The 27,685-nt window shown below is 42.9% G+C and overlaps 2 protein-coding genes across 14 annotated transcripts in view; one reads left to right on the top strand and one right to left on the bottom strand.

Annotated features, from left to right (window-relative positions):
• Positions 1 to 19,225, top strand: part of camta1a (calmodulin binding transcription activator 1a) — a 264,990-nt gene extending 245,765 nt beyond the window's left edge. For 4 of the 13 annotated variants that reach the window (XM_046396762.1, XM_046396758.1, XM_046396763.1 and 1 more), the window contains 12 exons: positions 8,867 to 9,069; positions 9,291 to 9,487; positions 9,596 to 9,674; positions 9,815 to 10,163; positions 10,283 to 10,758; positions 11,917 to 12,095; positions 12,535 to 12,778; positions 13,672 to 13,743; positions 14,021 to 14,041; positions 14,180 to 14,379; positions 15,208 to 15,282; positions 17,934 to 19,225. In XM_046396762.1, coding sequence (XP_046252718.1) covers positions 8,867 to 9,069; positions 9,291 to 9,487; positions 9,596 to 9,674; positions 9,815 to 10,163; positions 10,283 to 10,758; positions 11,917 to 12,095; positions 12,535 to 12,778; positions 13,672 to 13,743; positions 14,021 to 14,041; positions 14,180 to 14,379; positions 15,208 to 15,282; positions 17,934 to 17,997 — 2,159 coding nt within the window. In that variant the 3' untranslated portion in view covers positions 17,998 to 19,225. Of the gene's footprint in view, positions 1 to 321; positions 675 to 1,235; positions 1,499 to 8,355; positions 8,520 to 8,866; positions 9,070 to 9,290; positions 9,488 to 9,595; positions 9,675 to 9,814; positions 10,164 to 10,282; positions 10,759 to 11,916; positions 12,096 to 12,534; positions 12,779 to 13,671; positions 13,744 to 14,020; positions 14,042 to 14,179; positions 14,380 to 15,207; positions 15,283 to 15,679; positions 15,711 to 17,933 lie in introns of those variants that run through there. The other 9 variants (XM_046396757.1, XM_046396765.1, XM_046396770.1 and 6 more) reach the window with 9 other exon arrangements.
• A 4,191-nt stretch (positions 19,226 to 23,416) lies between these two features.
• LOC124062776 (urotensin-2-like) lies at positions 23,417 to 27,653 on the bottom strand. Its single transcript, XM_046395729.1, has 5 exons — positions 27,534 to 27,653; positions 24,927 to 25,152; positions 24,381 to 24,506; positions 24,089 to 24,132; positions 23,417 to 23,987 (listed from the first exon to the last, which is right to left on the bottom strand). Exons 2-5 carry the CDS (start codon positions 25,030 to 25,032, stop codon positions 23,874 to 23,876), a joined length of 390 nt encoding a protein of 129 aa, XP_046251685.1. The 5' UTR covers positions 25,033 to 25,152; positions 27,534 to 27,653; the 3' UTR covers positions 23,417 to 23,873.
• Between the last annotated feature and the right edge of the window lie 32 nt (positions 27,654 to 27,685).

Below are 27,685 nucleotides of genomic sequence, written 5' to 3'. Positions count from 1 at the left end.
GTAATCACTTGTGCCAAGCGCAGTTATCACAGTGATGCTGCCCACAGTGTTGAAGCACAACAGGAGAATCAACAAGGCTGCGCATCTAACGAAATAATGACAGGTAGCCGTGCAGTTTACCACTTTCAACACCACAATGTGACAAGATTCCTACTAACGTCCGTGACTGTACAGACTCACGCTGCTTAACCCCTACAGTCAGACTTTACGTGCCGTTTTACGTATTTGTTTTATCTGAGTCCGCAGCAGTGTGTTATACAGCTTTGTGAGTTTTGTTCTCCCACGGAAGACTCGCTGTGCTATGATGTGCTAATGGCACAGCTGCCTGCCTGCCTGCCTGCCTTGATTTGTCATAATGCAGAGTGGGGGAAGGGGCGCTTTTCTCTGCAGCACTGCAGGTACGGAGCCATGGGCAGGACAGAAAAGCTGTCGGGGCTGCACAACACTCATTGTCCGCCCCAGTAAGCCCCCGTGCTCAGATCCCGCGACCCGACTCGGGAGAGGTTCGCTCGGAACTACCAAATTATCGCCCCGCATAGCGCCATACTGACTGTTAGTGTTCAAGGGAGCGTATTGACCGCACTGACTCCGAGTCCAACTACACCGGCGTGACAAACGGCAGACCTGTACACACAATGCAGGAGCGGAGGAGTGGGCGTGTTTGGGTAAACATGGTAAACTACCGCAAACAGAAGGAGATTTAGCCACAGACGGCAGCCAGGCTGAGAGAAAATGAGTCCAGTTATTTATTTTTATTTATTTATTTATTTGGTGAAGACTTTCTCCAGTGTGGGGGAAACCTCCGTGAGCCGAATTAACAGCCGTAGCGCGTCGAGCAGAATAGATCCATTTCAGCAGCGGCACTTGTGTTCATAACAACAGGCCAAATAAGCAGCAGTGATAACAATAAGAGATGGGCGAGCTTTCAGGAGCAGCACCACGGCTCGAGGAGCAGGCGGCTAACGGGAATTAGGGCGTCTGTTTACCGGCGGCACGTGCGCACAACGTCTCCTAGCAGCGGTATTTGTCATTTTACTGCAGGCTGGGAGAGCAGCGACTACTAGAAACACAAGGAAAGTGTGTAGGCTATGCGCGAGTGTGTGTGAGGTGAAACAAGTGGAGAGGAGGAGGGGGCTATTAGAGGAAGAAGAGTAGTGAGCGGTCTTCCTCTCTCTCTCTCTCTCTCTCTCTCTCTCTCTCTCTCCCCCCTCACGTCGCTCTCTTCCCTCACTTTGTTCCATTGTTGACGAGTGCTGTTGAGATTGAGATTGAGTCTACACCAAGGATATATATTTTTATTGTTTCTCCGTATAACACCGTGCAGTAGCCTGGCCGTCAGACTGTGGCGGGCAAAACTGCAATGTGAGTGAGATGCAGCTTTGGTTGGACTTCTTTGGGTCAGGATGCCAGTGAATGACACCTGCATCTCCTAAAAGACAAAAGAGGCAGTATTTTTTGCCTGTGGGGTGGACTCTACCAATGGAAAATAAAATAGAAGGTTAGAAGTGTTAAGTTCAACCTATGGCTGTAGTGCTGTGCTGTGCTGTGCTGTGTTTGTGTGGTGTTTGGACTGTTTTTTTTTATATTCCGTGCGTTTCTCGTGTATTCCAGAAGTTGAAGTTACACGTTTCCTCCCGCATGCCCAGTGATTGTGTCTTCATTGTGGTCCCATCGTGTCTGTGCTGTAGCGGAGTTTTAAAGAAATTGCCTGTTTTGCCCACATGCTTTCTTCAAGTGTTTCATGTGACTCTGCCTCATTGCAGAGCGCTGGAGAGTTGACGTTTATAGTAGCCAACTCCTGACGCACGACTAGTGCTTGGGCATATTAAAGACACCTAAAGACGCCCCAAGAGACCAAAACATTATGTTTCCTGGTATTTTTTAAAGCATAGGAAGTTAACTTCCGACTCTCATGCGGCTGTTTTTCCAAGTCCGGGTACTTTTGGCAAACCCTGATTTCCACACTGGAAGGATTCATGACTCCTCCTTGATAGTTTCAGTCTGTACTGTATGCTACTATATGACGCCCCTGTCTCAGGCTGGTGTGCTTAGATCGCCAGGTGTAAGTGCAGTTTCACGTGTTGTTGAAAAGTATGGTAGTTGCTATGGCGCATTGGAGGGTTGTCGCATCCCCGAGTGCTGCTCAGGTTATCGGGGCCAGCGTGTCGTCGCTGAAACCTACTTCTGCTGTTGTTTCATAGTTCATGTTGCATTCAGGGCTAAGCGTGTAAACAGGAAAGACTGACTGGACGAAAATGGTACGAAATTGAAAGGGAAAAGTCCACGTTACTACGGTGGTCCATCGGGAGTGTTGCCGCTGAGCGTTTCAGCACCACAGATCTCTGAACAGCGACTTCACTTTGACCACGTTTAGTCCACAAACTTTGCGCTGGTCGACCGCTTTGCAGAGTAATTAAAGTAAGAGAATTTCAGGTGTACATTATCTACCTGTTGCTCGTCTGAAAAGTTTTGAGTTCATTCAAAGCGTGGGTGCGGTGCCCATGCTGTAGCCCCTTCAAAGAACTGTGCAAGATTCAGCACAACATAATAAAGCATTTAGCATATGGTTTGATCAAGCAGTTTGACATAGGTCTAATAGCATGTGCATTCACTGGAGTAACACCAAGTGATGCTATCTCGTGTCCACTTTAATGCAAACTGGTCTACTTAATATAGTTGGCAGCAGTAGGAACAGTTTGTGTATTGGTCATAACTGCACAAAACTGTGTATTATTAGTAAAGTGGAAGTAGTATTAGCCATATAGTTGCACTTCTAGTTTGTGCAACTGTACTGCTAATTTGTGCATTTGTAGCAGAAACAGAGAGATATTAGTACTGATCAATTTAGCAGGGGTTTTATCCCCCTTTTGCCATAGCAGCCCATGTTTGGATACATTCAGGAGTATCAATCAATCAATCAATCAATCAATCAATCAATCAACCAGTCACTCTTTCTATATGTCTATCTATCTGTGTATCTATCTATCTAATCGTAATAATATCAAAAGTTTTAGTGGCGACTGTGCTACTGTAGCTGTTGTAGTTGTACCAGTGGTAGTAATAACAGAAGTAATAGTAATGGTAGTAGTACTAGTAACAGCAGCAGAGACGTGGGAATCCTCACACCTAAAGGTGATGGATCACCTCACACAAGAGATTTTAAAGAGATACGTACCTGCACAGAGAAACAGTCACTTGGATGAGCACATGTTTATGTGCCTTAGTTCAGGTTTTCCCATATAACCGTGAATGTCCTCACTTGAAATGGCCTCACCTTTTTCTTTTACAGTCATGACAACTTTATTTAGAATTATAGTTCACCATTTTTCATTCCATTTAAGTCCAGTATGTAGTGGGTGGACATAAAAACAGTAAGACCTTGTCTGTGTGTGCAATCCAATGTAACAGTCTTGCAATAAATTCACCTTCGTGAAGCTTTTAAATGAAGTTTGTAGTTTGCATGAGGCATTTATGTTTTAAGTTTAGTTTTTCTTTTGTTGGCCAATCTGCTAATGTGCTTATCGTGTTTGGGCTCAGCCCCTATTCATTCTGTGCAGCTGTGTCCCTCTGAATTGCCTTAAAATCAAATTGAAACAGAGACAACAATATCAAATCAAGCATACATTATATCACATTCAAGATAAAATGGCTCCGAGTCTCAGTTCTGTGTCTCTGCTCCCTGTCCTCAGACATAAATCTCAGTTGCCATAGATAGGATTTCAGTATGTGGCAAAAGACTAAAATATGACTTTAAGTACAACATGGAAAAAGATTCAGTGAGAAAGCTGGCTGAGAATCTTGTTAATGCATTTAGTCTAACTGTGTTGTATTACTATTAATGGAAGGCTTTGGAGACACCCTGTCCCTTGGGCCTTGGTGTTTTATATCAGATTGATTCATCTTTGAAATTATTTCTTCACTCATTTCTCATTTGCACTCCTGCCTGCAGCTAATGTGTCGAGCAGTATATGGTTGTTTATGCAAAAAGGAAGCTAATGATATGTACTTGTTAGTTTATAAATTGAACATCTCTAAAAAATCTGACTAGCCAATTCTCTGAGACAAAAAACCAATACTGTATCACTCTGTGTGTGATAGCAGATGACAGTAAGTCCCCATGGTGTGCACTCTTGGCATTTTGTCTTCAGTGTGACACAATTTATCTATTCAGCATTCAGACTGTACTCATATTGACCTATATAGCTGAACAAATGCCAGTAGGTTAAGAGCTGCTTCACCTTTGTGGCAGAACAGTAAAGTGTTCTTCAGGCATTGTGACCTTTGTTTGTGGTTATTAAACTTTGGTATATTATAGAGAATAAATTCTTTATGGAAACAGCGGTGAGACAGAATTGTCTGACAGGATCGAAGCCTCTCAGTATTGCATTTTCCACATGTTGCTGCTGTAATTTGTTCATGCTCTGAGAGAGTGAAGATTACCGGTGAGGCAGGCTTCTGGCTAGCTTGTGTTTTTATAGTCTTGAAATCAAAACTTGACGTCATCAACAGGTTGCCTCGTATGTGAGGAATTTCTGCTGTTGTTTACAGGTTCGCAGATTGTTGTGTGCAAGACCAGTAAATAACCTGACAGAGAGAAATGCTTTTTGCTCTTCTCACGTTTTACTGAAATGACAAATCAGAACTAAATTTGTGTGACGCTGAAGTGGCTTTTTGTTGCATTTGTTTCTGTGTGAAGTCTCTGTGTTGTCCCTGGATCTGAAGGAAGGTGATCCAGTTTCCCAAGTCCAAAGACTTACAGTTTGGTGAATTGAAAACTTTAAATTACTGTTCCTTGAACAGGATAAGTCATGTAGCAAATGGATGGATAGATGGCATCCTGAAGTGGATTTGGTGTTATAATAACAGACTTTACAAAAGAAAGATGTGTGTCACATATTACTCATATTACTGTTCTTTCAACCATTAAAATCTTCTGTTAACATTTTGCTAACAAGAAGGGCCAAAAAATAATAACAGACAGAACAAAACCACAACCAGTCATTACACTGTGTCAAAGTAAAATCTGTCTTAAATCAACAGACAGCTGTGTGTTCCAGCTGTGAGGGCTGCTGCCAGGTGGCCTGGCCCCATCCCACTGCATGGTCACAAATACCAGTCCCTGTCAGTCAGTGCACACAGAGACCCGGAGGGAGGCTACCTTCCACTCTTTCTCCCAGGTTACATGTGAGAAGTTGACTGGCTGCAGAGAGATAATGAGATCCAGCACCAAACTTGATTGGCGTGAACACAAGCAGACGTTCAGAAGAGCATTAAAGATGTCATCCCACACTCCTTTAGAAGTGCACTTTATTAATATCCCCACTCCCTTGTCCTTTCTTTGCCTGTAATCTCTCCTGCTGTCTCCTTCCTCCCCTCGCTCTCTCCTCACTCCCACTGTGCTCCTCTGAGTGTCAATAAACAGCCCTGTCCTTCCTTCCCTTATCCATCTGTATATCAACCTGTCTCATGAGGAGCTGCTCCCGTGTCCCAGAGATGAGACAGATTACGCCGGACAGGGCTGTGACGTTGTGCTGGTTAAAATCCAATGCACATCTCACAGGTCCTCTGCTCCTCTCAGAGGACACGAGCATCTTTGGAGAGAGGATGATAGGAAGCAACAGCAAAGCCACAGTGATACACAGCAGTCACCACACACTAAGGGACACTACTTATTTCTCACACTAGATGTGTGACTTTTCCAGTGGAGCCCAGCTTCTTAATCTGCATGACAGGACCAGGTCATGGGCCAGTGTCTGGTGGGTCCCACCATGACAACACTAATAATTTATTCTAATGAGCGTTGGTCCCAAGGCTTGCGACAAAATTAGTCATTTGGGTTATCAGTCATAAAAGTTCAGGACCTTTTGTCATAGTGTAGTGTTCCCTTTTCAGCCAAGACAGCTGTCACTGCTATAAAAGAGCCAATATTGAGTGATATTGTCCCTTCCTGTCCAGGTTTTTATCCCAGGGTGAGAGCTTTTCCTCTCACTTCTGAAGCGAGACAAGTCCGGTGATCATTTAGCAACATATTCACTTTAATTTTTTCCAATTGTTATGACTGTACAGAAACTCATTCTTAATTCTGTTAGTGGTTCTCATTAAAGTAACTCTCACCAGATAACACTTAACACTCCTCAGTATAGCCCACAACAGAGATGACTTAGATGATGACGTAGACGGAGGTGTGAGAGAATTGCCTGGGCATGAAAATCAGTGGAGGTTTTTAATTGTGGAATGATTAAAGTTCTCTTTCCTTTTGTGGTTTTTATAACTTATTTGGATGGGAAATATGTCACCAAAAGCAAGAGGAATGTGTGTAGTAAATCTCCAAAAGCAAGACTTATCTGCAGAAAGGTAGCCTGTCTTTGAAAGACATACTGATGTTATGACAGCTCTAAGTTTGCAATTAATTGATCGATTAATCAACTTTCATTTAAGTGCTCTTGATATAATGAGCACCAGCCTGCCTCTGCTTTTTAAAATAGCATGTCACAGTCTGCCCTAAATGTGTGACAGTGACCACGTCTGCTGTCACACGCCGTCACAAGGGAGTAAACTGGGGAGTGGGAGGTCGTTAACAGCGTCACTGAGTTGTTACGGTTCTGTTTGGCTGCGCACCTTCCATGTCTCCTCCCTCTTCCCTCCCACTCGTCTCTACCCCCATCCTCCCTCTGCAGTGGACGTGCATCGCATTTGGAGCAGCAGGCAGCAGGTGGAGATGACATCATCTGCACTGCAGCACACTGCAGCACTGGGTCTGAACAAAGACATGTCAGCCTTCCGCTAACTATCCCCCTCTCTCTCTCTTTCTCCATCTCTCTGTCTCCATCTCTCCCTCCATGTCAGCCAAAGGGAGAGGGAGAGCATAGCCTTATACCAAGGCAGGTTGTAGTACTGTGACCTATCTCAACCCTCTGGCTCCCCTCATGACACAAGCGCTCGGTCTTGAACAGACTCTTCAACTCTTCACCTCGCCCGTTTCCACAAGTGTTGGTAGAAGATGGAGGATCCCACGTAGGAAGAGGCTCCACAAACACTTCTGCTGGATGGAGTGGTCTGCTGATCTGACAGCAGGCCCGCATAGACAGTCTACAGCATAAACAGAGATCGAAGGCAGAAACCTCAGCGTTGTCCTCCAAGTCCATTACTCACTGTGCAGCTTGTTGTCACTGAGAGCAGTAATTTACCAGCTGGCAACATTATGTTTTTCTGTCCAATGATAGCAGTTACTTGACCTCTGTTGCAGTGGCTTATAGGAGGTGTGACTATGACATTAGCTCTCCAGGGAGCACTGAGCCGTGACTGTCAAGATACCGTAAAGCACAAATGTCACCAGGTCGTGCTGTGAAGCCTCCCCACTTAGAGTCATTTGGTCCATACCTGCGGCATCGATGCTGAGAAAGGAGAGTAGGCCAAGTACACAAAAGCACAGGAAAGACGATTTATGGAGTCTATTTGTCATTGTTTGCCTTTTTTTCCTTTTTTTTTATTTTCTTTTTTTGCCGGAGAACTGAGTCCTTCTCCTCCCCTTCATCAATAAGCCAATAGCACGCAGGCAGACCATGCACACACAGCCATGTTCCTGTCGCCTAGTTACCGCTCGGCAGCAGGTTGCCACAGAAACGGCCTCATAGTGGCTAAATGGGGAATGCTAATGCAGTCTTCTATGCTCCCTGCTGCAGTGGGCTCTCTGTGCCCATCCCATTCCACTGTCTCTACACAAAGTGTGTGTGTGTGTGTGTGTGTTTGTGTAGGTGAGTGTTTGTGTGTGTGTCATATAGTCTTTCATAAATTTATTGCAACAGGTTTAAATTGCGATGTTTATAATTGTGTGGACATTTCAAAATATTAGTAACTCAGATACATTTGAAGTGATCAAAACTTATCCTCCAGTTGCATCCTGTTTATTTTTGTGTCTGTTTCACTAATTGAAATTAATGCACAAGTCACTTGCACTGCCCTCTCCTTACTTAGGTGTTGAATTATGCAGCATGTTCTATATGTCTGACAGAGAAAATAGCTTTTCTTGTTGAAAGTCTGAAATCCCTAAGACTACACTGACTGTCAGAGGGAAGTAGGAGCAGGAGATGCCTCCTGAGCAGCATGTAGACGCTGAAGTCTTATACACCTCCATCCATCTTGATGCATGGAAAGGCTGGCTTTTCAAGGACTCCAGATAGGTGCAAGCTGTGATTGATTCTGTGTCAGATTCTTAGTCCTCCTACCATACAGGCTCGTGGAACAGGGACGGGTTGGGACTCCTCTGCCGTAAAGGGGTGTGTTTAATCAGCTGGAGATGGCCTTCAGCTGTGCTCTCCCCCTGAGCATGTTCAAAGCCCGTTGTGAAAGGGTGAACACATGCCCCCACTCACTGGGAAATCGTTCAACCTGTATTAGTCTGCTGGGGCTGTGTTTGAGTGGTGCAGGAGAGATGCGGCAGGAGTTTAGTGATCGCAGCCATTAGCAGATGATTGATGGACTTTAATGGTTATTTTAGTAAAGCCAATTGTTTTGATGAAGTCAGTGACTGATGTTATTGTTTTCACTCACATTATGGGGAGATTAATAGTCATTATATGGGCTTTTTGTGCTATAGCTTAGAGTAGGACATTAACTTGCCACCAGCTTTGCAGTATTTCAAAAAAAGACTTGTGCATTTGTTCTTAAATGGTTGATTGTATATCTCATGATGTTAAGCTCCAAGTCACTGCAACAGACTTAATGCTGCTCAGAGTAGTGTGTAACTGTTTGCCTTGTCAGGACACAGGGTTGTTTGTGCTGGTAATAGCAAAGACAGCCATTTTTTTTGCACAATGGATTCTACTTGTGTGCTGACGTGGTCTTCTGTGTCCCACCTTTTGCCTAGATAACCAGTTCAGAATGTCTATCCTGGAGCGCTTGGAGCAGATGGAGAGGAGGATGGCGGAGATGGCTAGCCACCAGCAGCCGAGCAGTGCAGGGAGTGGCGGAGCTGGGGGAGGAACAGGGGGAGGAGGAGGCGGAGGAGGCGGAGGAGGGGGAGGAGGGGGAGGGGGAGGAGGCGGAGGGGGCAACAACAGCCAGTCACAGGTAAAAAGCACCATCACGCTACTTATACCAAATGTTGTGCACAAATACTATCGTTGTACATGTGACAACATACAGCAGGCACTTTGTGTTTTGTCGTTCATGATTAACAAAAGCAGTGTCTAACAAGTACTTTAAAGCTACATATATTTGATTGATTTGTTGTTGTTGTTAGAGAGGCATATGGAACAACCAATAATGGGTTCCTGTTTTGTGTATGTGAGTGTGTGTCTGGCCAGATGCAGGCCAGCAGCTCTTTTGAGAGTCGTGTCGTGGTGGTCTGTGAGAAGATGATGAGCAGAGCTTGCTGGGCCAAGTCCAAACATTTGATCCACTCCAAGACCTTCAGGGGCATGACACTCCTACACCTGGCTGCAGGCCAAGGCTACGCCACCCTCATCCAGACACTAATCAAGTGGCGGTGAGTAGAAAATACTCAATCTAGTGTCAAATGGTGCTTTAGTTTGTAACTGGTGTGCATCACACTAAATAGCAATTTCAGGCTAATTGTTTTCTTTCTTCAATCCAGCACGAAGCATGCTGATAGTATTGATTTGGAGTTAGAAGTGGACCCTCTCAATGTTGATCACTTCTCCTGCACACCTCTGGTAAGAGAACTGAAGATTAATCTGTTAATGTTTAATGCAAAGAGTTTAATAATGAAGGAAATCCTAGTTTGTGTGATTTATTCTCTGGTGTAATGAGACCCACTGACTTCTCGCCTCCTCTTATTGTTTTTCCCCTCCAGATGTGGGCATGTGCACTGGGTCACCTGGAGGCAGCAGTGGTCTTGTATAAATGGGATAAACGTGCCCTAGCTATCCCAGATTCTCTAGGACGTTTACCCCTTTCAATTGCCCGATCTCGTGGCCATACTAAATTGGCTGAATGTCTAGAGCAGCTACAGCGGGAGGAACAGCAGCCACCAGCCCCTCTACCACCCACAACTCGCATGTCTTTCTCCCCAGCCCCTGACACCCCCACCACAGATAGCTGGATGGTCAGCTGGGCAAACAACAGTGTAGTAGCACCCAGTGGCAAGAAGGGGGGTCCTGCAACCACGACTACCACATCCAGCACCACAAGCCTCAATCCAGGTCAGTGCAGTCATCTTATTGCCCCTGTCTCTTCCTTTATACTCGAGGGAAAACTAAGAGACAAAGTCTTTGTTCCTGTATTATATGCAACTCATTCTTAAATGCTTTGTTTTTTGCAGACTTACGAAGGCCCAGATCAGAGCCCTCCAACTACTACAGCAGCGAGGGCCAAAGAGACCTACCACTAGCTAAAAAACATAAACCCAACCCAGAACTGTTTCAGACTCGGCCTGACAAGGCCATGTCTGTTCCTCTGAGCCTGGAGCAGCAACAGCTCCACAAGCTGTCCTCTAGCCCCAAGAGCCTGTCCTCAGAGGGCCTGTGCTCAGACAAGGGTATGTCTACAGGAAGCAGCACAGGGACAACCAGATGGACCTCCAGAGAGAGTTTCTCCAGCAGCAGCTTGGGGAGGAAGGTGCTGGGGGTCAGTGGAAGCAGCAGCCTGGGGAAGGAGAAACTGGTCAACCGGTTACGTCAACGCGAGCAGATAGGCATGCTGGTGATGGCAGACAGAGAAATGGCTGATGCAGAACTGTTATCCTATCGGGAAGATCTGGAGAACCAGGACTGTCTCACACAGATGGATGACCTGCAGGTGAGAATAAAAACAACTGTGTATCTAGTCAGCTAAATGTGCAAAACTTGGCACTGCTTCAGGCACTAATGCCTGCATCAAATCAATACTGTTTTTTTGTGAAAACAGGTAAAAAACAATAATGAAAGTAGAAGCCTTACATATGAAGCACATATAGTAGTAACAACAATGTTGGGGCACCTGACCATTTCACCAACAGGAACGTTATTGACATAGCATTCTAAATACACAGACAGCTTTGCGACAACAAGCTGTTGGAGTGTTTCTGTGGGAATTTTTGCCCATTCATGCAGTAGAGCATTTGTCAGGGCAAGCACTGATGCTGGACCAAAAAGCCTGGCTCACAATCTCCGTTCGAGTTCATCCCAAAGGTGTTGGATGGGGTTGAGGTCAGGATTCTGTGTGGGTCAGTCAAGTTCTTCCACACCAAACTCATCCAACCATGTCTTTATGGAGCTTTGCCTTGTGCACTGGGGCTCAGTCATGCTGGAATAGAAAAGGGCCTTCTCCAAACTGTTGCCATTAAGTTGGAAGCATAGCATTGTTCAAAATGTCTTGGTATGCTGAAGCATTAAGCTTTCCCTTCAGTGGAAGTCATTGGACGAGCAGAAAAACAGCCCCACATCACACTTGAATTCATTAATACATAAGTGTGTCCAAATACTTTTGTCTATGTAGTGTATTTTAGAGGCACCTTTTTGCAAAGTGACATGTGAATGACACTGTACATAGTGAAGCAAGCATGGTAAGATGAGATTTAAACTGGACATAACAGTAGCATGCCACCTCTCTTATGTCCGCCTTCTGCACTTTGTAGGCGGTATACAGCAGGCCAACCTGGCACTCTGTCGATGGCCATCACTGCATAATAAACTCTCTCTATTGATCCACTTCCATAGCCAAGGGATTCTTCTAGCCATCCATCTCAGTCTAACTAACAAACTAACAGATGCAGAGCTGCATTAGTAATTGTAGCCTCCAACAGTTTCACTCTTATTACTATTATCCCCTGCAATAGCATTAAAGCCAACATTTTTTTCACAGAGCCAAACAGTTAAACCTGTATGTTGACATCATATAGTCACCAAAATAGTCACTAAGGTGGGTTGACAAGGTGGGTTCTCCCCTCAATAATCTTTGTTTGTCCCAACAAAACAGGTAAATATGATGACTCTGGCAGAGCACATCATTGAAGCGACGCCAGAGAGAATCAAAAGGGAGAACTTCACGGCCGCAGACTCTGTGCCGTTAGACACGTCAGGGGTCAGCAACACCATGAACTGGCTGGCCAACTACCTGGGAGATGTGGAACAGCTGCCAAGCATCATTCATCTACGGTAAGCAGCACCATAGCGTGGGGAATAGCAGATATGAGTTTTGTATTTTTAGAATGACTTGCTTTCGGTATGTCCTCTTGAAAGAGTACGTTTGTGTTAAACATGTTGCTACAGTGGATCCTTCAAAAATGTAAATCAGTGGTCAGTTTTGAAAAGAGACGCTGTTAAATTTGGTTGTTTGGGATCACTTACTTGTACTGTGAATTCCTGGGAGTTTCATTTATTCCTTTTCACAGAGTTTGGAGGCAGCCAAAGAAATCAACTAAAGATAAACACTTTTTTTTTTTTTTATCGGTGGTTAATTTGTTGTATGTAGCTTGGGAACTCTAGGTAGACAGGTTTACTGTAAGCTTGCCTATTCATAACCTGCTGCACAGTCAATCACATGTTCAACAAAAACTGCGTGTGAATCAAACTGAGAATCATCTTCCTTTCTTAGATCTCTGTATAATGACCCCCTGACGCCATCGTCCAACCCCAGCCTCAGTCCGGGGGGGTCTCCACTGAGAGAGGGGCCCCTGGAGAGGTCTACGCTTCCGTCCCCAGCTGACTGGAGTGAGTTCATCAATGCCTCTAACAGCAAGGTGGAGCGAGACCTGGCCCAGCTGACTCTGTCAGATCCAGAGCAGAGAGAACTGTATGAGGCCGCCCGTCTAGTCCAAACTGCCTTCCGCAAGTACAAGGTACAGGCCTGGCACTCAGGTGCCATATGCTGTGTGAACTGCAGTCTGCAGTGAAAAGGCTGTACTGTTAGGACTGGTATTATTAGATGGTTGGTTTTTGGCCTTTGGAGAGATGTTAAAGGGTTCAGTTTTATTTGGTTGCAAGCTACGGTGCACTGATTGTTGCAGTAAAGTTCACACTTGTGATACGGTTCATTAATATGTTTTGTCTGGGGATAAATTGTTTTTAGTTGTGCTTAATATTGTTCAGAATTTTCTATCTCTTTCTCTGTCTCATTCTTTGTTTCTCTGCTTATATACACATTACAACATAAACAAAGATATATCCAAATGTCCCTGTGGTTTCAGCATGGGAAGGTGCCTTGAGCAGAGCATGGCCTTGCTTAGAGGAACGTCTGCACTGTCCCCTGTATCCCTGCTCTAATTAGACACAGTTAAGCTTATGTTCTCCTCCTCTCTCTTCTTCTTCTCTGTCTCTCTCTAAGTTAGGTGTATGGAGCCTGCTACTGCCTGTTTTTAACTAGCTCTCCACACACCAGTCCTTTCCCCCTGCCCGATCCCATTCCTCAACTCGCTACCCACCACCCCGAGCTACTTTTAATGAGTTCTCATATGACAAACTGTTTGCTGTCATTTACAGTCATCTTTTATGCCTGTCTACCAGCTGATACTGAGGTGGACCTTTGGCTCTTTATCACTCAACAGTTCACCTCGTCCTCCCCACTACTCTCATGTGGGCCAGTCCAGCTGGGGTGGACTCCTCTGCCTGGGTGGCTTTCACATGCCGGCCACCAGGAGACCTCAGGGAGACTTGACAGAGCCACTAATATCCTTTGTGGCAAAATGCAGGTTCTACTGCGACCTCTGACCTGTCCCACTCTACTCTCCAACAGGGACGGCCGCTCCGAGAGCAACAGGAAGTAGCTGCCGCTGTTATTCAACGTTGTTACAAGAAATACAAACAGGTAGGCACCACCAAAGCAGTGCAGTGTCCCTGATGCGGTCACAGCGCATCACAGTACTTTTGATTACGTGTTCCAGTGTAATTAGCGTGCGCCGTAGTCTTTTAGGAAGCAGATATCTACATGAGTTAAAGTCAGTGTCTAAATCTCACTCTTATATTCTCTCTTATACTCTTATACACTCTTATATATATTTAATGGAGCTTTTCAACATTTTTTGAGAACATTAGAATATGTTAGTGGATCATTCACAATTTTTTTCCTTTTTTCTGTTTGCAAGCTAACATGGATAGCCTTGAAGGTAAATGTTTTTTGCTACAAGTAACTGAATTCTTTCAAACTTTAGGTTTTATTCTTCTACCACAGCCTGAACTGACAGCACCACTGCGTGTTTCCAGGCAAAGTAAAGCGTGACATATTATTTTGTTTTCGTTGGCAGTATGCACTTTATAAGAAGATGACGCAGGCCGCCATCCTTATTCAGAGTAAATTCCGCAGCTACCACGAACAAAAGAAGTTCCAGCAGAGCAGGAGGGCTGCTGTGCTCATTCAGCAATACTACCGCAGCTACAAGGAGTTTGGCAGGCTGAAGCCCCATCACCGCGGGGCTGCTGCTGCCCTGGTGCAGCACAAACTGAGGTAGACCTTAGTGGAATTTACCATCACAAGCAAGACTCAAGGAATGTGACACGGATGGAGTTCATGTAAAAGTTATACAAGAGTAATTAATTATAATATCTCAAATGGGCAGTGGAGCATGTATTACAGCAATGAAAGCAGTGCATGTTTTGGATGTGCACACCAAAAGAAAGTGTGAGACAGGGTGGATGTCAGCTCTTCAGAAAGTGAGGTATGAAGAAGCACTTGGGCCAGCTTGTATGGCTCAAAGGCCCAGGTGAGCCTTCACTTCAAGCAGCTGTATACTGAGATGAGGGTCAGGGTTAGGCTGAGGCTGGCCAGGACAGCCTTCCAAACATTTTGATACAAAAGTAAACAAGGCAAACACAATACAGTAAAGCAATATAAAAATATCTATCGGATTAAACTTACAGCCTCTCACAAATATGTCTGTTGCACTAGAATGGCAATCACTGTAGCCTGCTGTATGAATACAGTAATCAGTGCATCCAAACAGCTCCTTCCATCTTACCAGATCCAGTCCCCCATTCAGCAATCAGAGAAACAATGTAAGGATGAGAAGCTACAAGTAAAAGCAAGCCTTTGATAAATGGTTCAAGGTACAACTAGTACAGTAGAGGATACAGATTAATAAAGTACACACCACAGAATGCAGACTTGTGTTTTACAGGAATATAGAAAATTGGACAACAGGAAATGAAGTTCCACACCTGACCCAAAGACATATTGAATTTTTTGACTTACAAGCACATTAACAGAAGTGTATGCCAGTTTTCAGCTGTTGCTCCCCAAACAGTAAGACACTGTTCTGTTCCCGCTGTTTCATAGAGGCAGTCTGCTCACAAAGAGGCAGGATCAGGCTGCCAGGAAGATCATGAGGTTCCTACGTCGCTGCCGCCACAGGTAGACCTCAACATCGACTCACACGCACGCTAACATACTCATTTGTACATACATCCACACGCAGCTTTGCATTGGCTAGATAGAATTTGACATTCAGATTTACTGCCAGAGTTGGTTTATGGTCTAAAAGAATAAAATCCCTTGAGCTAACCAGTAAGACAGTAGAAACTAACACTAATTTCACAATCTTGTCCTTCTCTCAGCTATCCTTTTTACTCGTGTGATGTGTTTGATTATTTTTTGTTGGACAAATTGGGTGGTTAGAAATGTCTCCAACACCTAAGCTTCACCCCCCTCCCCCTCACAGTATTTGGTCCACACCTGTCCTCGCCCCCTCCTTCACAGTGCCTACTGTGTGCTAATAGCTGTCTGGTATTGTTTTGCTGTTTATGCCAAGCCCCTTGATGGACCATAGACTGTTCAAGCGGGTGAGTGCAGCCTCAGCAACTCAGTTCGTGCCTCTCTCTCTCTCTCTCTCTCTCTCTCTCTCTCTCTCTCTCTCTCTCTCTCTCTCTCTCTCTCTCCCTCTCTCTCCTCCTCTCTATATTTATTCCGTATGCCTCTCTCTCCCTGTAATCTCCCTCTCTGGTTCTCGCTGTCACTCTTTAATAAGACAGTTATCTCCTCCCTCGGCCTTTGCATTCTCTCCCTCCTTCCCTCACTCTCATTTTCTCTTTTGGTCTTTCTCTCACACCTCTCCACCCACCCTACTTCCTTCGCCATCACTGTTGCTTGATGCCTGCTTGCATGAAGGCTGCCGACTGGAGCCACAGGTGGACTGAGAAGCTCAGATTTAGAGCAGAACCTCTCAAACTAACAAAGTGCTTATGAATGACAATGTCACTGCAACACTTAACAGGCACTTCTCTGACTCTCTCTGTCTTTCTCTCCTTGGAAATTACTTTTTGTTCATGATTGTTTAGTTTGATTGTTTTGTTTTTTTTATTTCAGTTTTGTGTGGTTATGCAGATGGCCAGTTTGAGAAAACGGGAAGCTTTCTTCAATCATGTTTTATTCTGCTGCATGTCAAGTGGTGACAACTATGGGCCTTGCTCTTCTACCTTTAGGCATGCTATGGGCCTGCTGTTTCTCAAGTAGCTGTCTGTCTGTCTGTCTGTCTGACTGGCTGTGTGTCCTGTTTCTAGCCACTCGACAGACTGAGAGGGGGACTGAACCCCTCGAATTTCCATTTACTCAAACTGTCAAACTGTCGAATGTGTTGTGCCCACCGGTTCATTGAATCAAAACAAATAGTTTAACTGAAAAAATACAGTAGGAAAACATACACCTGAATGGGGAAAAAGCTCTGAACATCATATATAGTATATAGAGAAGTTTTAGTATTTGATGATTGTCACAAATCTTTAGCCACCTTGTTGCATACATTGATATTACATGTTTTTGCTCTTTTCCATACCTGCTGTGTACTGTGTTAAAATATGGAGGTGTGCTTTTAGAGCAGGTGCTGATTGTCGGTGTAACCAGCTCTTATAGCAGGCCTGCCCTTTAGTGTGTGATATAGGTTAGGAAGCAGTGATAGCACATAGGTCACAGCGAAATAACAAACAATGGGTTCCTCCACCCATCGGGACTAAAAGGAAGAGTTTAATGGATTCATACCTACAGGGAGCACTCCAGTTCAGCATGAGAGGATGCACCGCACACACACACACACACACACACACAACACAACACAACACTGCTTCTAACCGTGCATCTACAAAGTCTCTTTACCACATACATGTTGCAGTAGTTACTGTCTGCTAGAATAAGAGTGTGGCTAAATCCATTACATGGTGGCGGTTGATCTGTTAAAATCAATTTTTCGGGTAAAGAGTGCCGTGTCCTTAGGAGGCTGACCGCTTTTTGCTCATGCACTTGAGACACATGTATCTTCTGTGAACCTGCACCAGCCTCTGGTGCTGTTCTTTTGTGAATTGTCAGACAATGTACTTATGGAGATATAAAATTATCAGTTGCTTTTTTTTTTCAACAAAGTGCTCATTTCTTTTTGAGCCTTGATCAGTGTGTGTGGAAAGACTTCTTAGTTCTTTTAGTCTTTTATATGTCTAAGTTACTGCTACTACGACTGTAGACATTTAAGTCACTGATTCATGCTTTTCATCAGTGAACAGGGTTCATTAAAATATCTAGAAGGACATTTTTATTTTTATTATTGGCAATAATCAAAGGCGTAGTCACATCATGCTCTGAGGTCGCCGGTGTCACATGCTGCATTTTGAACAAATATGTGTTTCGGGATGACAGTTTTCACTTTCACGACTGATTGTAATTGTAGTAGTTATAATATCATTACCATTATGTTTTGGAGCTTTTCAGCATGAAATGCATTCCGTGACAAGACTTCTTGCACTTGTCATAAAAGTGCATTTTATCTCAGTAGATTAACATGGTAATGATTCTCTAATTGTTCACACCAAAGTGCAAGTTCAGTCCAACCCTGACCAACCTTTTCCTTCACAGACTCGCCGTCCGTCCTGATGATCTGGGCCGACTTGACGTTGTTCTGATAGTTCTGGCTGAACAGTGTGATACTGTTAGGCCTGTGTGTGTCTTCATTTGCTTTCTACTAAAAAATCGATCCACACATGTTGTATTCATGGACGTCTGTCTCTCTCTCTGTGTTCCAGGGTGAAAGAATTGAAAAGGGCCAGGGAACATGAGACCCCTCAGAAGAGCCCCCTCGCCATGTGACATCCCTCTCCTGACTCCGCTTTTCTTTTTTGTTTGTACCCGAGACATTTTACAAGAGAAATGGGAAAAAAAAAAACATCAATGCAAGCACTGCAATTATTACTACTACTGCAGTGTTACTTGTTCAACTACTATTACATGTACAACAGCATTTTTTCACATATCTATTCTTTCCACTGACTTGTTTTGGTCGGAGAGTGGCAACTTCTATGGGATTATAAACTAAAAGGGTCGGGGTGGGGGGTTGCAGAACATTTGCTTCATGGCATTTTTTGCACTTTTTCATGGATTGCGTTGTCTTTTTTGGATCTGAAGCGGTTTTGGACAGTGAAGGAAGCGAATGCAGGACATGTCTGAGGTCTGTCACAAGTGAGGACCTGAAGAGACGTAAATTAAGGCTGCTGCAGAAGATCTCAGAGGATAGGGATACCATGCAGAAATACTCTGGGCTCTAATTGTATTTCATATTTTTTTAAGTGACCGATCAATTCATTTGAACAAGGATGTTTGTTTTGTTTTTCTTCACCAAATATATTGGTAACCCACATGCCCACTTCTCAACTTCTGTCCACTGCTGTAGATGATATCATATTCAGTTTAGCTAAACAATTCCTCCTGTCCCACTGTGCTCTACCCCACCAGTCTGCCCACATGGGTGGAGCTACAAATGAATGTAGTCGGGGATTTAACCATGCAGAAGCCGATGGAGGATAAACTATTTCTGTTTTGCCATTTCTTAAAAAAAAAACCCTATGCTTTATCGTGTATATTGTCACTTTATTACTTGAATTTGTTCCATGCTGTCCAATGTATTTGTTCCATCATGTCCAATGTATTGGTGATCTGTATCTTCAGACTCTATGTTGTTGAATCCTACCAAGAAAAAATGCATGACTTCTTGGCAAGAAATGTCTTTGCTTGTGTGCTTTCGGTCTAGTCTTTCAGCCTATCCTCTCAATTTCTTTTTGTCTCCATGTTCTCCACCATCTCAGTAATGAAGCTATCCCTGTATTGTCCTGTTTCTTTTCGATCAGTTCTACATATTTTTTTAAACCACATATTTTATTTTGTTTCATTTTGCTTTGTTTCAGTTGATTGATCCTCTGAAACCTAACAAGAGGAAAATAATTTGCCTGTTTTGTGTTGTTGTGGTTATGGTCATGCAGGTTATTACTGTTCTTTTTAAATGAACTTCAGAGCCTGTGAAGGCTTTTGAGGGGAAGATCACATACATTGCCTTGACTTAGAGATTCTTTGAGGGGTCCCTAAGCTTGTCCCAAAATAGGGGTTTGACAAATCCATATTTTTGACAATTGAGCGATTTCTGTATATAAAGAAGGCTGAAAGTACGTAGGGGGAAAAAAAAACATTTACCCAAAGGGGATTGTATTTTAGAAATATATTATTTTATTCATTAAAAATGGGTCAAAAACAGGTACGAGACAAAAACAGAATATTTGTATAGTTTTGTTTGAATGCCTAAGAAGTACGGTTGTATTGTTTGTAAATAGTGTAAATACCTGGGATAAAAATGAGCTATGTGCATGAAAAGTATGAACAGAGTCAAAAGGGAAAAAAAAACAACAAAAGCAGTAGTGGCTATGCTCTGTAAAATGAAAACTATTTCACTATTAGAGTATTTTATTTTATTTTGATTGTTCTTGAGAAGAACATTTTGCTAAAGCATGATAATATTGCAATATAAAAAGTAAAAAAAAAAATACTGTATTTAGAGTTAGGAGAAGTCTGCAAAATTATCCTAAAACAAGTATGGTTATGTTTACCTTTCTGTTTGTTTAATTTTTTGTTTGTTTGTTTGTTTTCTTTTCTGTTTGGGGCTACCAAGAATTTTTTTGCCAATGGTGCCAAGGTATGTGAATGCTATACAGCTTAAAAAGAGAATTTAGTTAATTTTTGCCAAACAGATAATCATACAGTGAAACACACACACACACACACACACTCGCACTGAACACCATAAGACCACAGCTGGCCGAGGATCACTAGAACAATAAGGTACACAGTTTGCAGGGGGAGTCATATTCAAGCAGAAAGCATTTAACTCTCTCACGTCTCCACCATTCCCACAGACAACCGAAGCATTTGATCGTGGCTCAATACAGTCTGAGTTTCATTTATTTGTTTGATTTTGTCCTTGCTAATGGAATGTGATATGTTACTGAGGTATCCTGTCTGATCTTAAAGATTGGCAGCCTTGCCCGTGGTGTCTCTGTAAAGCGATCCATGTAATTACTTTCTGTCACTGAGGGAGATTGAATTCACCTCTTTGCTGTAAATGTGCAGTATGTCGCAGCAAGCACTGATTCATCAATTCTTGGCTGACCGCTGTGGTAAACTGGTGACAGGATTTCCCCAATACAATATGTTTTAATTAAAGAAAAACTCCGTGGTCAAGGCTGCCAAGGTCTAAATAGGCCTTGTATCCAGTGTCAGAAAGAACACACACCAAGATGTCTAGCTGAAAAACGTGTAGCATACTGTACATGACTGAATTTCTTTGTCAAGCAGCTGAAAATATTTGCAAAATGAACTTTTCCTGTTGTCAAAGGTGCTAAAATGATTCATTACGGAGGGAGAGCCCTGAAACTTGTCACTTGCTTTATGGAGGGTCTATGAGCCAAAATGACTGTAGTGACTAATGTGTAATACAGTGCATTGGTGCCATTTGTAATTATGAGGCATGAGATGTGTCTTGTACATTGGATAATATATATATATACAGCAGTTCAGTCTGAGAAGATATTAACATATGAGCTACTGGTTCAGAGGTGCCTGTTGGTTGCTGCCTAATTGCTATAATTTACTCTTACCAGAAAGTGTATTCTGTAACCAAGTAATGACATTTGATTATTCAGCCAAGTGCCACTGGAAAACTTGAGTTTTGTTCACTGAAGTGTTGTCATGTTTGTTAAGTATTTATTAGGCTTAATAGGGATTTCTCAAATTTCTTTCCACGACTGCCTGGTTGTTTTGTTGTTGTCCCACACACCTGATATATGTGAACTTCATTTCCCGTGTGTTTATGTAGAAAGTGCCTATTCATAACCTGTTCACACCAATCTGGTGTCAAAATGCATACGGTGTACCTGAGGCTGAGACGATGCGAGTGGCGGTGGTCGCCCACAGCCAGTGCTGTGTCCTCTACATGTTCACACACAGTCACCACCAACTTCCACTCGCCAGAGCCACACTATGATAGTCCCTGTTCACACCAGTATCAGTACAGCACTCCAGCTTATCAACATGCTACGCTTTACTCTTTTTCTTTTACTTTTTCTGCCTTCTTCTCTCTTTTCTACTGGGACAGCTTGTTAAAATCACATTTAGAAATGCCACTACTGGGGTTTGTTGCCTCGCATTCATCCTCTAGTCTGTGGTCAGAATGCATAGCCGATGCAATGACATGGCAAAACGGAGAAGGATTTATTATGCTTGCATGGGTAAAATAGTTAACTGGGTGACAGAACTGCACCTAAAGCATGCTTATTTTCCTAGAATCGGTAGTCAGGTAGACTTGTTAAAAGACTCACTGTTCTGTAAAACGATGAACGTTGCTTTGACGTGTCGCAGAACTCAGAAAGACGCGTGGCCCGACGGCAAACGGGAAACCTTATAAATGAGGCAATGATCAGTGCTCAGTAGCTGCTGATGTTTTCTTGACAAAGCACGACGACAAGATTGTTTTTAAGACCAAGCTCAAACTTGTTTGACTTTTTCTTCGGTTTGGTTTTTGTTTTTTGTGGGTTTGTTTTTTTTTTTTTTGTTTTTCAAATTCATTTAGATTTAACCAGTGTGCTCCCAACTTTGAATAGGGCAAATGAATGGACAAGGTTGGAGACCATTGTGACAATATGTATAGCAAGCATTGAGTAAGAGGCACATGGTACACACAGACACATGCACAGGAGACACAGCACAGCCACACACACACACACACACACACACACACATGTCAGAGTGGCAGTTTCATTTGTACACTGAGCGGTGAAGGCAGCAGGCTGAGGGACTGGTTCACCTCCCTTCTGTATTTTACTCAGGGTGCCAAAATGGGGAGGAGGAAACAGAGCAGGACATGTGATTCACAGCAGAAGAAGCTGAAGTTGAAGTAGGGAAACCTTTCAGCAGTACTTTCTGGTAAAGAATCTGGGACAGGCAGGTTCACCGCTGCGACACTGAAGTCTTTAAAATGAATGAATATGAAATTAAATCTGTTTCCTCTCAGCAACGTCGAACATTACGGACACCAGTGGAGCCCTGGAATAAAGTCCTGTTATATATAGCTCATTAAGATAAATGATTTGACTTTCTGTCATAGAAGCCTGTCAAATCTTGCTATAATTCTGGCCAGTTCTTTAGGCCTTTAATATATCTAAGTGACAAAGTGTAGAGGGTATTTAAGATTTAAGAGTGTAGTTATATGAAAAGTTCACCTGCAAATCTTGTTTTTACTGCCATTTATGAATGGGATGACAGGTTAGCTGATAGGCACTCTTCATTAGTACACAGTATTATCAATTGCGAGACGTTCTGTGAATTGACCTGGGGATCTGCCTTTCCTCCTCTTCTTTTTCCCAAGCACCCAAACTGGAGAAAGGTAGGCACATCAGGACAACAGAACAGAAACAGTTTTACAACATATTCCACTTGTGGACACAGAGCAATAAAGAACTATTTTGTGGAGACCTATTAGACCTAGTGAAGTTTAAAACGATTGGACACATGTAGTCGACTTACTCTTATGCAAATGCCAGTATTGCAAGACAAGCATTCAGTAGTTTATGGACAGCAATTATATGGCACCCTTTACCGAACTGCACGTTTTCATCAATTCCAAACCGAGAAGAAAAAAAAAGGCCCTGCTTTGATAGAAAGTCATGGGTCCTCGACACTTTGCATGTGAACTAGTGTTAGATCTATTTTCCTCTCCTCTATAGCTGTCTTTCTCTCTGTCTTTCCCTGTTATGTGACCCAATTTTTCTCTGTTCCCAACCCCCGCCCTTAAAAGTTTCATCTCCTCTTGGTTCTCCTAATGTGTTTTCCTTTCCTCCTTTTTCTTCCCTTCTCTTGTTTGTAAGTTTTATTTTTGTAATTGTGCATGTACAAGCGTCACTGACTCGATGGATATGTTTAAAAAAAAAAAAAAAAAAGATTTCAGCTGCTGAAGCCATGCAAAACGTTTTGAATTGCCCTTAAAATATGGAAGATGTTTTCTGAATGCTTTATATTCTTTCTGCTGTAAAATAATAAAAAAAGGAAAAAATGAAGAAAACTCGCGAACAAAGTTTGCTATGTCTTTTTGTTTGTTCTTGTTTACGTTTAAGGAAAGTAGAGTGGTTTCCTCTGCTGCCCATGTGTTTCTCACTGACACATTTTATCAAGAAAAAGACAAACAGCAGTATTTATAATACAGTTTTTAATACCGTTCAACATACAATGCTGTATAACTATTGACTTTCACATTTAAAAGACAATTGGTCATACACCAGACAACCCGGGCCTTTGAACAAATGTGTGTACTTAAATACAATTTCACACACAACAGAAAAGTGTAAATTGTAATCATAAGTGCCCAAGCAACATGTCTCAGTCATTCCTATGGCATTGTTCTGTTTGAGAACGAATACTGACGAAAACTAACCTGCGAGTGTGAGTGTGTATGTGAGTACATGCACCTGAGCATGCATATGCGCACATACAGTATATGCATGCGTGATCTTATTTTGTCTGCATATGTGAGTGCAAGATAAAGATTTAGATTGACTTGTTTTAGTTAGATTTAGATTGATTTGTTTGAAGATTTTTGTTTTAGTGCAAGCCCTGTCTCTTGTGTGTGGCATCAGTGCCTGTGCACACTTTTAAACACAGTACTTCCAGAAACACTCCGAATTCCCTGCCCTCTTCCTGAACTCTTTCCGGATGCCCAGCACACGGCTCAAAGGATTTAGGAGACTTTGTTTCTCCAGTAGGACCTGAAAGGTGGGATAAAATAGCAGCGATAAACACTTTGATATACAGTATGTAGCTTACTTTGCTTTGCTGTTTTAGGGATAATAACTCGCAGCAAACCCACCTCTCTTTTCATCCCCCTCGGGAGCAGGCCTGCTGTTCTGACACCTGAGAGAGATTAAAACGTGAGATCATTCTGACATTTGAGATAACTCGATTCAGCTCGTTGCGTTAGTTCCTGTGCACGTCAGGATTTTGGGCAGAGGTAAAGTAAAGGTTAAAGACGTAAAGAGTGTCAGTCACGCCTCCATCAAAAACTACAAATGGATTATCTTAATGAATACTCAGAGAAGAAAATATAACACTACTCTAGCTCTGCGTGCGTGAGTGTGTGTGTGTGTGTGTGTGTTTCTTACCGTCTCTGTTGGTCTCCCCAGATATCAGAGAGGAATATCTGAGGCCAGCACCATCTTGAAGAGGGAAGGTTTGCTCAGGGAGGGACAGATCACCCAGCACGCCGACTCCTCGGTCCTCCGCTGATACTGAGATTAACCCAACAGCCACGCAAAGTCCGAAAAACACAGTTGGTCAGGTATTGATCCACACAATGTATGCAATCTTCCTGATGTGTCATTAATGTGGATTATTTAGTGGGCACACGGTATCACTTTTGTCACAACATATTCTACAGCAATTAATGATAACGTAGTATTTGTGATCGTTTGAGCAGAAAACTCAATATATTCTCAGACAGCCCGCAAAATGCTGCATTAATCAGTGATGTGTGAACTTTGGCAGAACAATCAGTGTTCAACACTGCCGCGCTAAAGCGACTATTTCAAGGCCTTGCCTGGCATTAATCTTCACAAATTAAGTTTCATTGCTAAAAATGCTAATCAGGGTACTGAATCGGTGAATTACCATGTGTAACAGCTATAATGAAGACATCACTTTCCACTCACCGGGTCCGGGATAGGGCATCTCAGCAGATTCTGTCATGGGGTGGGCCAGCAGTGGTCCAGAGGCCACCAGCAGGAAGGCCCAGGAGAGGAGATGGTTACACTTCATCGCTTTAAGGTTTCTGTTGATGGAAGTGGCTCTGATTTGAGCAGGAGCTCCTCAGGTGGAAAGAAGACTTGTACATGCTCTGTTGGTCCCAACTGGGTTATATACTTCTGTTCCCCCCTCCTGCATAACACACAGCATACACACACACACACACACACAATTTTGCTGGCCACAACAGCCATCAGCAATATCCCCATCCTTTCTAACTGTGATAAATCAACAGGCAGTCACAGGTGAATTATGGGCTCAATAAAAAGACAAGTGCCATGGTCCAGGCTTCAAGGGCACAGTCATGTTTTACCAGCTCTTCAGCTTGATTGACTGCTTTACTGACTGTGTAAATGGGATCAAAGCAGGTGTTTCAGGTGTCACTCTCAACAACATCCCATAGGGGAGCAGGTGGAGAAACTGGCCAGCCAAATGACTAATGTTTTTTATGCTACCAGCGCATTAAACTCTCTGGCCATTTGAATCCTCTTGACTCAAAGCCCACAAACTCCACAATTGGAGCTGCATCCAGAGCAGCGAGAAGTCCTAATAAAACTGCATAATTACTTGCGCAGAGCTTCAGTGGAAATGCTAAAATGTTCAGTGCCTTGTAGCCTATAAGCCATTTGACATTTTAAGTCAGTTTAAGAGAGCAGAAAATTTTCCATGGGTCACTGAATCAGATTGATTCATGCACGTTATTTAGAGGGCACGTTCTGCTAAGATGTTGGGTTTGTGCTTTCACTTCTTTTCAGTCATGCCATAAAAGTCAACTTTATTAGTACGTCAGTGGCATAAATGGGCAGAGAATGTTTCTTATCAGCTTGGAGCGCAGGGGACAGGTGGAGGCAGCTGTTTACACAGTCACATTTAGCTCTTCTGTACGTAATTTGTATATTTATTAGAAATGTGACGTCAATGTTCGGTCTCTTGTATGATAATGAGGGCCGACGAAGCGACGGTGACATTTAATTTTACGGCCAAAAGGCCAGACACTCTATTAGGGTTTGCTGTATATCATACAAAGCTATTAAGATTTATATTCTGTATTAGTCAGCGCCCTGTTGCCAATCCCAGCTTAATCCTTTCCTCTAAAATAAATGTTGTCTCTCACAGACTTGAGGTTTATCCCGCCGTATGTGGGTCTTCTTCTGTCATGATGTCTTCAAGGCACGGGTATTTTGTAAAAGCATGGACACATACTGCAGAGACTTGAGAGTTAAATGGTGTAGGCCGAATGTGCATCAGAGCAGACAGAACGTGGTGGAATAAATAAATTCAAAGAACAAGTTTAGGAGCAGTTGCAACATATCAAAAACAAAACAAGAGCTGAGAAGCAATATGGTTTTCTTTATTGTGTTACATATTACTGATGATCTTAGTCATTTCCCATGAACAGAACTCCAACACTAAACTCTAAAAAAGTCAAGAATTCCCACTTTCAATGCTATCCTTTAAGTAATAAATAAAGAATAAATAAATACCTCTACAAAAAGTCTTGGTCTCAGTAGAAAGACGTAATTACAAATAAAGATCTGCTTTCAAAATGTTACGTATGGATGCAAACAAGCATTTAAAAATAAAAAAAATCTTTAATTATAAGCAGCTACAGCTCTCAGATGAATGTAACGTGTCTTACAAACATTCACTGTCGTTTTCAGCGAAGTGAACTGGCAGGTTTTTGTGACTTGCTGACAACGTTTGACCAGCAGAGGGCGGTATTACGTCTGCAAACCACAGTTACTTTGTAGTAGTTTCCAGTTTGTGGCTCTGCCGGGAACTACAGATCTTCCTACACGGTCTCCTTTGTTTCTCCCTCATTTTAGTCTTCAAAGAATCTGACAGTGTGAGTGCAAATTGAATCCGTCACAACAACAGCAGCCTTCAAAATAAATAAATAAATAAATAAATAAAATAGCTTTGAAATTATCACTGGCATTTACAAAACTGTATTTTTTTGAGTATTATTTATATTGTCCTGCTCAGAAACTGGACTTTGATCATTATTATTATTGTTGTTGTTGTTATTGTTATTATTATTAGTAGTAGTAGTAGTAGTGGTAGGCTAATAATAGTAGTAGTAGTAGCCTTTCCTTGAATCACAAGTGCAGTGTTTTTTACAACATTATCAGATTGTGCTTTTCCCCGTTGAGTCGTCGAAATGGTCACTTTTCTCCTCGATCTTTTTCACTCTTTTCCACATGTATTTAGCTGTTTAGATTACAGTAACAAAAACGTTGACTCTCACACTTGCACTTCTGAAACTTCAGCTTCGGTCTGAGTGACCGGGACTTTCGGCTGGTTGAGTGCTGCCTTCACTAACCGTTAGAAATATTGCCTTACTGAGCTCACACCAAAGTGCGTGCGTAGGCCGTGTGCGTAGGCCTGTATAGAACATATATTCAAGTTGTAATACGTGGGCTACATGTCACCAGCTTAAGGTGAATGTCTACTGTTGTGTTGTTGTTTGGCAGTGTAGAAAAATATGTTACCGTGCGCCCCTCTTTGCTAACCTTTTTTGGCCCGAGTTGGTTGATCTTTTTCCCCGATTACCACCACTGCGAGCCTCACCACATTGTCCTGTGTACTGTATCTGTCTCCACCTCTAATGTATCCAAAACTGTTAGAGAACGTGTCTGTTCTTCTTCTTCACGTGTCCAAGAAA

The sequence above is a fragment of the Scatophagus argus genome, chromosome 8 (genome assembly GCF_020382885.2).
Source record: "Scatophagus argus isolate fScaArg1 chromosome 8, fScaArg1.pri, whole genome shotgun sequence".
NCBI lineage: Eukaryota > Metazoa > Chordata > Actinopteri > Scatophagidae > Scatophagus > Scatophagus argus.
Note: the sequence above shows the minus strand (reverse complement) of the source record. Positions and strands in the feature narration are given on the sequence as shown.

Coding starts and splice junctions, on each gene's coding strand:
- LOC124062776 (XM_046395729.1), bottom strand. CDS start 25,032: ATGAAGTGTAACCATCTCCTCTCCTGGGCCTTCCTGCTGGTGGCCTCT. Junction 24,133..24,380: donor TGGGGAGACCAACAGAGACG/GTAAGAAACACA, acceptor AATCTCTCTCAG/GTGTCAGAACAGCAGGCCTG. Junction 23,988..24,088: donor CGAGGGGGATGAAAAGAGAG/GTGGGTTTGCTG, acceptor CCCACCTTTCAG/GTCCTACTGGAGAAACAAAG.